Source organism: Siphateles boraxobius, unplaced genomic scaffold, assembly GCF_051911475.1.
Source record: "Siphateles boraxobius isolate OS27281-9 unplaced genomic scaffold, OSU_SipBor_1 22, whole genome shotgun sequence".
NCBI lineage: Eukaryota > Metazoa > Chordata > Actinopteri > Cypriniformes > Leuciscidae > Siphateles > Siphateles boraxobius.
In genome coordinates, this window is record NW_027508833.1 from 29102823 (window position 1) to 29118025 (window position 15203).

Sequence of the window (15203 nt, forward strand, 5' to 3'; positions counted from 1 at the left end):
TTTATACCAGCAGTATTCCCTTTACACAGTAATCTCAAATCTCAATTTAAACATTAATGTACAAAGCTATTTGCCACTGCAAGGGCATTACCTTATATCTAATTTGTTAAAACGAGTCCAGTTTTCTTGTTTTTTTTCTGAACAGGTATCAACAGGTATCTTTTATCAGGGAGCAGCAGAAACAGTCTATGTAGTAGTCAGAGGTCATGATCACTACTACAGATATAAGTCGACCAACGTTACTTATAGTAGCTTAGGTTTGGTCATGCCATGGTCTCCCACGTAAGATTACATTAAACAGAGTAAAAAAACAATTTATACTTTATACTCACGACGTAGCTGTGTAGCGCGCGTACACTTCGGCCTACCCTGACGTGCACCTCTCCAAAAATGTAACGTCAATTCTACGCGTACCGCAAGCGCTGTGATTGCTAGAACCGCTCTCCGGGTTTCACATGCTCCCTCTGCATGTGTAATTGCACGTCAACGCGGACAACGACGCAGAGATATAAATGAAAACCAACGCGTAGTCTATAGCGTATAGTCTTCGGCGTAAGTCCGACGCAGAAGTATAAATCAGCCAAGATAGAGGTGAAGTGGTCGAGCACGAGGTGCAGCGACAAGCGGGTGCGTTCCTGTGAAACTGTTGCGGTCATGCTCGCCTCACGCACGCGCCCGCACCCGCTCGTTGCCGAAGTTGAATTGTCTATAACTTTTTATAAAGGACGCGCAGCACAAATCATTAGAAGAGAGACTGATCCTCGGCTCGCTGTTAGTCAGTTTCCAGAATCTAAATAGTTATTATCTATAGGTTTTATAGGTACTATCCATAGAGCGCCTGTCATTCACTCGCGGAGCGCAACCCTTTAACTGTTCACCAGAGAGAACCTGCCTCTCTCACCTTGTTTGGGTGGGTTATTTGCTGGCTGACCAACATCCCACCCCTCCTGTGATCATGGTTTGACTGTAGGCCTATGTGTATTCAGAGCCAGTGAGCAACGGACTTTCAAAATAATAATAATAAAAAAACTGCGTTAACGTGTGATAAAAAAATTGTCGGCATGAATTAATAAATGCGTTAACGCGATAATAACGCGTTAACTTGCCCAGCCCTAGTTTAAATCATTTTGAGACAAGTCGTCATTAAAAGTTGCATTTTCAGTTGAATTTGGGGAAACCATTGGATTTTGTTGTGTTGAGCTATTTCAATTACCTATGTGTGATTTGTTCATTGCAAACAGCTGAAAGTCTGTAAATTGTCAATATTGCAAATCAGGTTTATTGACAAAATCACAGCTAAAAGTTTCCTTTATTTTACCATCTATTGAAAGTAGAATTATTGAAATTTATTGTTGATGCCTTCACAAGCACCCGTAAAAGCTGTTGAGTCACGGGCAATGCGCGAAAGGGAGGGGGTTTGCAAATATGTCGTATTTTTGTAATTACACTAGGTGGCACTAATGTCGCAGAAACTACATGCTTCACCTTTAAGCGGTACAGCGCATCAGCACGCATCTAAATTAGAGACGACAAATAAGAAATACCATGGCAGGCGTCAATTCAAATGTATGCCAGAAGTGTTTTTTTAATTAAGAATTAAAAATAAGTATGGTAAATATTAGTAGCCTATTATAAAATATAAATAAAATATCATTAGAAAAAATGATAAAGTATAATAAAAATGTTATTTTTCTTGTAAAAATAAGTTGAAATAATGGAAATTGATGACTTTACAAACGCATAAACTATGATTAACAGCCTCAGATAGTTACAGGTCTGCTTACAGTATGTCTGTCTTTAACAGTTTATAATTTAAAAATAAATGTCCCTAAGGAGCAAATAAAAAGTACTATGAAAATAGTTTCAGTTTTTTTCCCACTTGATTTAGTCTAATTAGTCTTGTATCAAACAAAATATGATTTACGTTGATCAAGATCTGGCATCAGCAGCACATTTTTCCTCTTGGACGAGCGATTCGCATACAGCTTTCCCTTTTTTTCGCAGTAAATCCCCTATATGCCAGCAAACCTATGACAACGCAGGACAATGATGACGATACATAACAAGAGATCATAGGCGGCAAAGCTGCTGTGTATCCGCTTACCCAGAACTATTAGTGGCAGAATTGAAGAAAAATTACCGTTGTTTGGCAAATAAATAAATGACTGAGAGTTACATGCGTATTGCTAACATTTTATCATGTAAGCGTTATGGTACACCTTAAACAAGGGAATTTATAGTAATTTATAGGGTTAATACTAATCAGCGAGTCCATGAGGGGCTTGGGTATGCAGAGCATTCGCTGTTTATATTGACCCCACGCCACTGATATGTATAGTGTTAGTTGTAATGTAATTATTAATGTTAAAAACATTTAATTAATTTAGAGCTCTTCTTTGCATGGACATTTCTTGCAGTCTCTAAAATCTCTAGATGACCACGTACACTGAGGTGTGCTGGAAATGGGCATCGGCGGGTGGGCGAGGCGATGCAGGGCGATGGTGAGAGCGGCTGGAAGATAAGAACAAATGAAAAGACCCCAGAGGCTCAGTATCACTTACTTATTACTGATAGCGGTGTTAGTCTCTCTGCACCAGAGCCGTAGGCTAAGAAAACATGCTTTAACACTTTAGCGTTTAGATTGTGTTAAAAAACAATCCCCCCGCATGCACACGAAGAAGAAAGTGCTATGATATCATGCACCTTTTTTGAGAACATACCATGGTTATAACCAAAAGTACCATGTAAATACCATCTATTTGAACAGTTGCACTTGCACTTATGAAATCACAGTGCGGTTTTACATGTGGAAAATGTAAAATTAGTTAAGGATATGAGGAGCGTAATTGAGAGAGGTGGAAAAAAACAAAGAGAGGAAAGAGATATCAAGTGGAGTGAGAGAGAAGGGTGGGAGAAGAACATGAGAGAGAGAGAGGGAAAGAAACCAATGACCTTTTCCAGATGATATCTGTACTAATCCTGTGTTTGAATCCCTGCTGAGATCTCTGAATCTGGTCTCTGAATCTGGGGGTCTGGGGGAAGCTGATAAAAACGAGGTGAAACGCACAGCAACCAATGTGCATCTGCATCTCCGTGCACAATTTTGTATTTCAAACAAACATGCTCAAACACACACTTATGCATGCATGCACAAACACTACATAAAAAGTCATCCAAACACAGCATTGGAAGTCATTAATGATGGGACTGGTTAATGCTAAATATGTGAACCCTTAAATCAAGTCATCAAGCATATGAACACATGCGGTGTCAGTGCTGGTGCAAGCCTGTTATAATGATTACAGATCTCTTACATACTCATACACACACAAAGTCTGGGTCATTGTGCTTCTTAATTAATTAGAGTCTACACCCAGACACAAAGAAATCTATTCTAGTTTCAGTTTGGCGGTTCATTTCAGATGTATTAATGTACTTCTAAAAATTGGATGAAGTAAAAACACAAACAAATAAATAAAATGGTCAGTAAGATGTTTAAAAAAAAAAAAAAAAAGAAATGCATACTTTCACACAGTTAAATTGTTCAAAAATGACATTAAAAGCCTCTCTCTATATATATACACACACACATATACATACTTATATATACACACATAGTATTTATATGTGTGTGTGTGTGTGTATGTTTTCCTCCAGTTTGCATTTATAATGGAGTTAATACATAATCTACTTCAAAATATATCGATAGTAACAAACTAGTATTACCGAGATCTGATATCATGGTATAAGTGATTTTCTAATATCAAAATAAGTGGTATAAAATCATGAATCACAATATAGTTCTTTTTACTAGAAATTCAACTTTTTATATTGCCATATATTAATGGCTATGAATATTACGTTGTATTAAATACTTATCACATGAAATGAGCTTCATCTCATTTGATAATTTTCTTCTTTAATAGGAACTTTTGGACACAATTCAAAAGATAAGATTATTCATAACAAATTAAAAACAAAAGACTCACAGTAATAGATAACAAATCGCACTGGCTGAGCCGCTGTACAATAGCTAATCTACGAACACCTGTGAACATAGTTCAGTTCAGAAATCTATATTACTTCAAGTTGTGAGAGACATGTAAACAACCTACTCTTTCTACACCGGAAGTGAGCTTGGTGAGAGACTAAATAAAATGACTAGAATGGAGCAATTTAAGTTGACATTTTCTGTCTGCTGTCATTGACTGCTTTGCGAAGCTGCTGTTGTCAGGTAGAAAATGAAAGGGTTTATGCAAAATATGCATTCGTATAAATCAATAGTCATTAACGCATTTGTCTTTCCTCTAAAAGGACGACAAATAGACATCTATAATAGAGAGAAATAGATTACAAATCTATTATGGAGAAGGCACTTCAAGCTGCCCATTTTAGTAGACAAGCAAAAAAAGAAACAAGCTGAACTAAAACAATAAATGTAACGGCTAGATTGTCTATGCAATAAAGCACAACCAACATCCACTTTTTGTACTGAATGAAAACAACTCTTCATAAAGAACAAAAAGTAAGCAACACTAACTCCCACCAAAACAACGGTTGCCCTCGCATATTACTGCATCATTTCTAATGACGACAAATACACACTTCCTGAACATTTTCCCATGACCACTAGCATTCACAAACAACACCCCCAAGACATATTTTCCGCAAGTAATTTCAACCTGGGCCTCTAGAGCTGTGCTACACATAATCTCCTGTTTCTTACTTTTGCCTACACTAAAATTAAAAGCAAATTATTATAGTTTAATTGTAGCTGGATATTTACTGGTTCATCTATCTATCCTTCATCTGCGCTATAGACAACAGTGGGTGTGTCTGCTTGTGCTTGTGTATTTATTAATGCATATCAAACATGCATGTTTGTGCATATGTGCAGCAAATGTCCTGCAGCGCCCTCAGGCAGAGAGAAGCACATGCATGTGTATGTGTACCTCTTTGATGGAGCTGCGAGTCTTTTCCCGCCACTCGTCAGAGCTGAGCTCTAAGGTGCAGTGAACATATGTCTCCCTTTCATATGAGCCCAGGATGAACAACCTATAGAGACAACACAGAGAAAAGTCAAATATACAGTAACTGAATAGGTGTTAGGACAGAGAAATTAAAAAGGAAATTGTGTTTTAATAATGTGATCAAAAGAAATGAATAGGCTAAATTTAGCTCTGAAACTTGATCAAAAGTCATTCAGTTCATAAAATAACAATTTATAAAGCTACTAGTGCCATCTGCTGGCTAACATAGCTAACTAACATTTTCATTACAAGCACTAAGAAGCATCCATGGCTATAAAATTACATTATTATACACTCACTACCATTCAAAAGTTTGGAGCCAGTAAGATTTATTTAAATTTTATCAATGGTTATCAGCCAGGCATTATGCAGTAATTTAATCAAAAATGACAGCAAAGATATGTTACAAAATATATAAAAAAGCTTTTTATCATCAAATTCAACGAATCCTAAAAAAATGTATTAGTTTCGCAGATTCAACATTGATAAAAAATAAGAAGAAATTAATCTTGAGCAGTAAATCAGTATATTCGAATGATTTCTGAAGGATCATGTGACACTGAAGACTGCAGTATTGATGCTGAAAATTCAGCTTTGCCATTACAGTAATACAATTACATTTATGCCATTAAAATATAATTTATTAAGTTATTTTATTTTAAATTATTTACATAAGTTAGTTTGAAATGTAAATAATATTTACTGTTATTACTGTATTATTTTTGATCAAATAAATGAAAATCAATTGATTTCATCACATTTGTAACTCTAAAGCTGAGGTGCCAATCCTGCTCTTGGATGGATGTTGGCTCTCCAGGAACAGGAGCAGGATGTCACTCCTGTTCGAAAGGCTGATCAAATTATAATCCACTGTTGCCCTCTGATGGTGGAAAGGCCTCAGCACAGTTGAGACATAAACTGACCAGTGCAAACACACACTGGATGGCTTTTTAACATCAAGTTTACCAAACTCTTAAACTTAATGCAAAATGCAAAGATCCAGTGTGCAAACTATAAACTGTATGTGTGTCCATTCATCAGGGCTGAGTTGGGTTTGCATTTGTCAGAGGCTCTGCATTATTAATGGAAGCCTATTCCAAACACTAGTCTGCTACTAACTTCACAAAAAAACAGACACATAATGGTAAGAAGAATGCTCTGTGTGTGTGTGTGTGTGTGTGTGTGTGTGTGTGTGTGTGTGTGTGTGTGTGTGTGTGTGTGTGTGTGTGTGTGTGTGTGTGTGTGTGTGTGTGTGTGGTGTTCTCAAACACAGCAGCTTGCAAACGGGCCATTTCTAAGTTCATTGGCTTAGAATGTCATGGCTGTCTATGAGTTTTGTGTCCCAAAAGAATAAGAAAACAGAAACAGCAGTAAACAGAAACCCTTAACAGAGACCTATATTTTCATATTCTTTATATAAATGTCATTGTACAATATCAGGGTTCCTGCACACTTTTTAAAGTCAAATTTAAGGCTTTTTAAGACCTTTTTAAGACCTGAAGAAATCAAAATTAATACCGTACATTAAGGGTGTGCAATATTGACAAATAAATCATCTCTTTCTCTTGTATTGACACTCTGCTATAGTTTCATTTTGAAATTCTAGTCGGCGAAATAAAGGGAAAACAAACAATATTGACAATATTGTGTCTAAAAAGTAACTCACAATGTTCATTTATTGTTAATTTAACTGTTGTATAACAAATATCACGCTTGCAAATGTGCACGGGAAAACGGCAATCTTGCTGATGTGATATTATAATATAAAATTTATTATGTAAATATAAGACAAAAACTAATTTGGGGACATACCTATAACTGCACATATCACGCAATGAAAGCACGAGAGACTAAAGAGATGTCAGCTCACAGTGCCTCGTACATTGTTAAAACAATGATTACAATATCATAATAGACAATACACATTGCACACCACTAAAGAATGAACTTACGACTGAACTAACATTTACCAACTTTCTTCTTCTCCGTGTGCAGGAGACAGACGTTATGCTTTCGCGAATGTGATGCGAATTGTCATGTGAACAAGCAAATCCACAAAGATAGAATAATAAAAAGTAATACGTACACTAATTAGATAGTTTTAATTTGGCAATCATTTATATATGTCTAAGTCAAAGTGTCATCTAAAATTTAAGACCTTTCATAAGTAAAAATAAGACTTTATAAGACTTTTTATGGCTTTATATTTTAAAAAAATCTAATTTAAGACTTTTTAAGGATCCATGGGAACCCTGTATATGAAGTTTTATATGTACCACCAATTTGAACAAATGTGTGTGAGTAAAAAGAACTAAAGAAAACAAAGGAAAGTGTATAAGCACACAGCTACAGAAAAGAAGCTAAAACCCATTATAATCAGTTATGCTGTCTACACTCAATGCGGTGCAATGCATCAACAAATTCCCGACTGTAAACTGATGCCCCATTCTATTTCTGACGTACTTCAAGCGCTCACACTACTTCTGATAAGAAGAACAAATTAGTAATAGGAGTAATAGAACAAACTTAACTTAATATGCCTGTGATGACAATGTACTTTTCATACTGTACATTAGAATGTTGTGACGCCTAAATTCACTTGTAGCATTTAAAATGGGTTTTTATATTTTTTAGGGTTTATTGTAATATTATTTAAACACTATAATGTGTGATATGAAATTCAAATTCAATATGAATTTGAATTTCGGCCACAACATGAAAATAATTATCTGCTTGCACTGGCCAGAATTTTGATAAAGCATTCCTATTTCTACCTAGTAAAGTGTGCTTTCTAACACCTCATGGTTTATTTATTTTTTTAAAAGAAAGAAATATTAAAAGGTAAATGTTGATTGTGTCAAACACAGCAATAGGTCTATGCCCTACCTGCTACATTCAACAAGTGTGACACGTAGACGCCCCTCCACCAATAATGTGTCTCGGATGGAGATGTCCAGGTCACATGATGACGCCAACGGTGGCTGCACTTGGAAAGGAAAAAAGGGCTTGTACCTGTCAATCAAAAAAAGACAAAAATCATTAGACAATCAACGATCAGCCTTTGCATAAATAATACTGACTTTTCTTGCTTTTCACATATTACTGTATGTTCATTATTGCACAATAGTAAATCATGACTTGAATAGTGAGGTCAACAGGAAACGTTTGCCAAGTCAACGGTAATTTTGGGTGTGTGTAACCCATTCACCCTGCCCTTACAGGGAAAACAAGCATTTCAGCTCTGTTTGTTTTGTCCTTCCACACAGAACACTTCAGGGGCTTAGAACAGAACCGTGTGTAAAGAGCAGAAGAACAGGTTCAGTTGAATACAGCTGCAAGGATTTTTAGGCCCTTTCAAATTATGCAAATCATCAGACAGGTAGGCATTTCAGCAAAACTAAAAGTGAAAACTATGATGTTAATTGTCAGACTACATCAAGGTGAAATGAACCCTTATGCCTTTGCTCAAGGTCTTGTCACAGCTACTACTCATTACCTTGGAATTTATTAATTAGAGTCCAATGTTTTTATAAAGCATTAGAGGCACAAATCCTGTTTTTTGTTTAGAAAACTAGTACATTGTTATCCAAAATAACATTAACTTAGCATGATAATCTGATTATCACATTAAATGAACAAAGAGGTTGACATTTTCTGAAGGTTAATCACCTCAGAATTCTTTTTAATTTTTATAAATTCAGCCATATTCATGGAATCCCTTCACACCACAATTGACAAAATATTCTGAATAAATGACTTTGTGATTACTTTTATCTCACCCCCAAACAGGTGAAATGAAGAGAAAAGAATCAGAAAATCAACAGGGGGGGAAAAAAACGCCTGGAGCTTGCTCCTCTTAAATTATCTACTCACTCAAGATGTTTTTTTTTATAGTTTCCCACATATTAATTTAGAATAAGTATTGAACTGGATTTTTTTTAGTAATGGGAGTCTTATTTCTGAAAGACTTCTCTTAAAGGGTTAGTTCACCCAAAAATTAAAATTATGTCATTAATGACTCACCCTCATGTCACCCTCTAAGCCCGTAAGACCTCCATTCATCTTCGGAACACAGTTTAAGATATTTTAGATTCAGTCCGAGAGCTTTTTCTCCCTCCATTGAAAATCTATGTATGGTATACTGTCCTTGTCCAGAAAGAAAATAAAGACATCATCAAAGTAGTCCATGTGACATCAGTGGGTTAGTTAGAATTTTTTGAAGCATCGAAAATACATTTTGTTCCAAAAATAACAAAAACGTTGACTTTATTCAGCATTGTATTCTCTTCCGGTTCTGTTGTCAATCCACGTTCATAAGTCCGCTGACGTCAGACGAGCTGACGTGTTATCTGGTGCGCCCGAGCTTCGTTTACAGTCTGAGGGAGACGCACGCTGTAAACAAAACAATCTTTGCAAACATGTCTAAGGATTTCGACACAGGGGAGGAAGACTTGCATTTTTTTTTAACCAGACATATTTATTTGAACCCGAATCCACGGACACACCAGATAACACATCAGCAGCGTCTTACGTCAACAGCGTCACTGGCCTTGTGAACGCGGATTGACAACAGAACCGGAAGAGAGTACAATGCTGAAGTCGTCGTTTTTGTTATTTTTGGAACAAAATGTATTTTCGATGCTTCAAAAAATTCGAACTAACCCCCTGATGTCACATGGACTACTTTGATGATGTCTTTATTGCCTTTCTGGACAAGGACAGTATACCGTACATAGATTTTCAATGGAGGGACAGAAAACTCTCGGACTAAATCTAAAATATCTTAAACTGTGTTCTGAAGATGAACGGAGGTCTTACGGGCTTGGAACGACATGAGGGTGAGTCATTAATGACATCATTTTCATTTTTGGGTGAACTAACCCTTTAATACCACTCATTGCTGGAGGTTTTAAACACTTTTGCAATTTTGCAACATTTTATACACAAATAAACAACAAGTTAGCATTTGTTTTACAATGAAATATCAAAGCTCCATCATGTTTTCGCAACTGTCAGTGAAACCAAATTGAAAATAGGTAACTTTAAAAACAGTGAGTCTGATCCCTCATGCAGTTTTATAGCATTCCTATGAGGAGAGCGGCTCTCTGCTATTTCAAGACTCTTTAGAGCTAATAATAACCGGAGAGAGATTAGCATTCCTAAAACAGGAAGTGGCTTTCCCTCTCCATAGACAAAGCACTCCGCTTTGCCCTTGTGAGGTACAAAATATTACATACAAATAAATCAAAAATTGTAAAGTCACCATGAAATCAAAATGTATAATTCTTGTTTTATGGAATATTGCAGTGTTTGTTATAAATAATTTATCCATGCACAACATTTTTTTAATTATTATTATTAAAACGCCCTCATAGCCTTTAATCAAAATAACTTCCCGTCCCACATCTCCTCTCCCCTGATGATGTTTTTACTGGCGTAAGGGCGGGACAACCTGTCACTCACATGAGATCACAACAAAAGCAAACCACAACAATCCAAATGATTCGGATCAATTCCCAATGGACAAAATCAAGTCCCGTCCTACATTTTGTCTTGTTTGAGAAGCCGTTTTACTTCGATATATATCACAATATGGAAAAAATCTTACATTTCATGTTGACTTTAACGTTTATATTATAAACAAACACAAACCGCTGATACTTAAAAATTTGAAGTTGGTTATGAATAAGTTATTATGTCCCTGAAAAAAGGAAGTGCAATGAACCGCTCCTCTAAACCGCACAAATAGACAAAAGGCAATTTCATTAACTTCTCTCATGTAAATGCTGATGAGGCTTTCACAACCAAAATCCTAAGATTATGGCATGACCAAGTGCAGTCACATGGATATAATGCTTTGTGGATAAATGTCACGATCAAAAAAACATCCGCCCTGAAAACAAAGCCTGTATACAGGCATGTCTCAGCATTTAATAGATCCGATCAATAGTACTAGTGATATCTTTCATGCTAAAAAAAGCAGCATGGACAGAGGCAACGTTTTTGTGTTTGCGTTGATCAGTTTCTTTAAACTCTGTCTCTTCATGCCATACTTCTCATCAGTCTTCTCTCTCCTAGCCATCTGTACAACAGGAAATTAAGAAAACATTAAATAGAGCTCTCTGAGTACAGTTTGAACCATTCCAGGTTAAAAGAGAAAATGACAACATTGGATAAATGCCTGCAAGACAATGGCTGTTTCTCAGTTCCAAGAAAGCAAATAATGGACTTGCGTTCTCGTGGAGACCGGTCTTACCAGGTGACCTTGAAAGAATAAGTTCGGAAGGACATAAGGACACAGAACGCGTCTTGTGAGAATTGAGATGTGCTGCGATTTTGTTGCTCAATTGACTGTGCCAGCATATTATAAGTACAATTATGATATGATTAATCATAATTCAATAATTCATAGTCCAATGCACAATAAATACAACATAACATCAAAAACAAATGCCACAACCTATTAAAACATTTATTTCATATTATTATACATATTATTTTCATAGTAATTTATATAATTTTAATTCACGTGAGTATTTGTGAAAATTTGTATGTTTAATTACTTATTTTTGTCAATGTTAAGATTCTTTTTAATATGCCAATAAAAATACCGCAGGCTTTCTCCAGGTCTTCATCACTTTATCAAAATTAGGCAAAACAAAAATAACAAACGTTTACTTTCACGTGCAGTCACGGATTTGTGAGCTTGCAGCTGGATGTAGTGTCTGAAATGAGAATGAGAGGTTTAAAGCTTACAGGCTTAAAAGCTTACAAAGCTAAAACATACATTTGTATGCATTTAATCTCATTTTATTGACCAATGTACATTTATTTTGCTTTTATTTGTAAAGTAAATGTTAAACTTTTTCTTTTGTCATCCAAAATATCAGCTCAGCTGAAAGGTTTGCTTGAGCAGCGCCCTCTACTGTACAGGAGTAAATCTGGAGGGTTTGCATTTGCAATAGAGATGTTGTCTTATTTAAATTTTACAACATGGAAATGTGTAGCCGCCGCGCTGGACTACTGCGTGTTGAGCTGCAGAACTGTAGGAGGCTGGTATGCACAGCTTTTTTTCCACGCTCTTATCTGTGCCGGTTTCAAAATATGTTTCAAAAATAATAATTTTCTGCTTGTCCGGCACTTTGCAACAACAGCCTTGTTTCGGCAGTGACTTTCAGCATGTTCCCTATAACAACGTCTGATGTTTACATTTTAAGTGGCGTGAGAAACTCCCATACCACACGAAATCCAATCAGAGCGTTCAGACCGAAGCGGATTTCCTGATATGTGATTTGAGGGATTAGGATTTCAAACCACAAATGGATGTAGCTTGAAACAGATTTCATGTGCTTTTTTTGGACTGACAGTCTGAACGTAGCCTATGTCGTGATAAGAAATAGAAGGAAGAATAAGCTAGCTCGTTCGGATCTTTACCACATATTAACTTTAGTTCGTCAAAATTCGGCGCTCTTTACTGCTTACTAAGTCCTTCTCTATATAATTTCACAGCTTCCATGTGTTTTTCCCATAGTTTAGACATCATAAATTAGTGTAATAATGTGTTCAGTAGTACATAAACAGTGCAATCCATGCTGTTGTTTACATCCGAGTATCTCCAATATGGCCGCGCATCCGGGTAAATGACCAAATCGTGACGTAGGTGCAAACCCTCTATATTGTAATGCAATACTTTTCAAAGTAACTTTCCCCAACACTGCCTAAAACTACCTAAATGGCAGTTCTTTGACAACTCCAACCCTAATGCTTTAAAGATTTACATCTGTAACTTAAAAGTATTTTATTTTACTAAAATAAAGTTTAAAGTAATGAAAAAATACTATAAGTAAAATAAAAATAATGCTAAACAGACATACTTTTAAAAAATATTTTATATAAAACTGGTGTTAACGTTGTCCAAAATGTTGTATTACTCAAACGGGTAGTTCAGTGATTCTACTTCCTGTTCAAATACCTCATGATGCAAAATTCTAAGAACAACATCCTGGTATGGTAACATGGGAGATAGCGCCCCATGCTCCCTCTCCATTTCCCAGCTGCTTAATTGCAGGACATGACTTCAGTTTGTTTCAGAGCACACACAGGGCACGAAGCGCAGCCCTATCACTTACCACCAACACTGTTACAGGAACATAGCCAGGCTGCAGCATTAAAAATACAACACTCACAACACACACACACACAATAAAGTCTGGACCTGGACGTCTAAGCCAACTGTGAGCAATTACATGCACACCCATTCACTGGTGTATGCTAACAACAGCAATTACCTGATAAACAATTTACAATTTCTGCATGACTTCGGTAAAGAATAACGTTTACTTGACTTACACTAGCATACTACTAGACTAGCTGTCTTTCTATTTACTTTGTCAATCTACTGTTCCAGGTGTTGTTAGCTAAAGGAAATGCAGAATGGGGAAATGACTCAAACTTTTTTTTTTTTTTCAAAGACGGCATGTGTAATGCAACCCAAAATGAAAATTCTGTCATAATTTATTCTGAAATCTCATCCACACTTTTGCATGTTCAGATTTGGTCCATCACAATCAGTTATGAGACATTTAACAACCAATGATGTTTTGGCAAAATTCATGTCAATCTTGGGGTGATACACCTTGACACAGCCTATCAAATGTTACTGTAGTATTTTCTTTTCATACAAATGTATTTATTAATATTTTGAATTCATGTTCACTATTATATTTTTATTTTATTTATCATATATATTATTATAAAATATTATATTTTTAGTTTTCATTTCAGTTTTAGTTGCCTACTGTTTGGTATGTGCTTTAGTCATTTTTTTATTTCTATTTAAGTAATTGTTGTACTTTAAACTTGTACGGAAAAGAGCAGCTTAAACATTCTTTAAAATATACTCTGCAAAAAAAGAAACGTCCCTTTTTCAGGATACTGCATTTTAAAGATAATTTTGTCAAATCTAGGGCTGCTCCCGACGTAAGATTTTTCTTGTCGACTAGTAGAAAAAAAAAGGTACGAGTTTCAGAGCTGAGAAAGATTATAATAACATTGCTAACATAGTTCTATATTGCAGAGAAATCCTAAACAATAATAATGAGCCTTTGAAAATATACCTACAATATACGCATAAAGCTTGCTGCATCGCACCGGCAAAAGTAATGGTTAATGTGTCGGAAATAAAAACGGTCTAAACATTTTAATAATTTACTAGAGTTTTCTGAGTCAATTCTGGTGGAAAAGATGAAGTTGAAAACGCTGACTCATCTTTGTAATATAGTGGATGCGCCTATATAGAGAAATGCACATTAAGTTAAACAGGTCGCTGTACTAATTTAGCTTCCACACTCCGCATGGAGGATTTGTGCCTAATAATAGTGCATATTTATCTAGGTAAGCATTAATATAAGAGCGAGCAGCAATGTAAAGTTAACCTTAAGCTACTACTTGCATTCAAATGATGTCGATGAATAAAAGATGCATGTTCCTGCCCGACATTGTTACCATCAAGCTGGTGTAAATGTTTTTCCTTGATGCTTTGCCACAGCCAATCACCAGCACTTGATTTGGAAACATCATTAAGGGCTGCATGTTTATTGTTTCACTGACGTTGACAAGATTAACCCCTCAAGTGCCAAAATTTGGTACCGAACAAGACATTTTTTGATACTCGATGGTATCAAGGCAATTTGGTCGGTGCCTAAAAAGTATCGAACTCGATACCCAGCCCTAGTTGAAAGTTGGAGAATGTTTCTTTTTTTTGCCGAGTAGCCTTTTGGGTTCATCAAGCGAAGAAAAACATACCGGTCTGGAACAAAACGAGGGTGAGTAAATGAGGAAACTTTTATCAATGTGACATCTTTACAATAGCATCCTATGTACTTTTCACTACAGCATACAGAAGACATACTTATAGACGATGAACTAAAACGAAGAACACTTAACCTGTATGGTGAAATGCTTCGCTGTTTAAAGTACGTTAAAGGGCTTCCAGCAACACTGCAACTTGCAGTTATAACATCCGAGGGAAAAAAGCCAGCAAACGACTATTGACTGTAAAGGCCTTGTCCTGCTTATCACCATCTATCCTCCTCTGCACTCCTGAGGCGTTAAGTGTAAGCAGTTTAAAAAACATTTTCTCATTTTAAGACAATCAATAGATTTCTGATTTCT

The 15203-nt window shown here is 36.0% G+C and overlaps 1 protein-coding gene across 1 annotated transcript in view; it reads right to left on the reverse strand.

Moving 5' to 3' along the window:
• pdzd8 (PDZ domain containing 8) overlaps positions 1-15203 on the reverse strand; it is a 45871-nt gene that overhangs the window by 19877 nt on the left and 10791 nt on the right. Inside the window, exons 2-3 of the mRNA XM_077239496.1 lie at positions 7917-8042; positions 4953-5055 (exon numbers count right to left, since the gene is read on the reverse strand). Of these exons, the coding sequence (XP_077095611.1) occupies positions 4953-5055; positions 7917-8042 (229 nt within the window). The remainder of the gene's footprint in view (positions 1-4952; positions 5056-7916; positions 8043-15203) is intronic.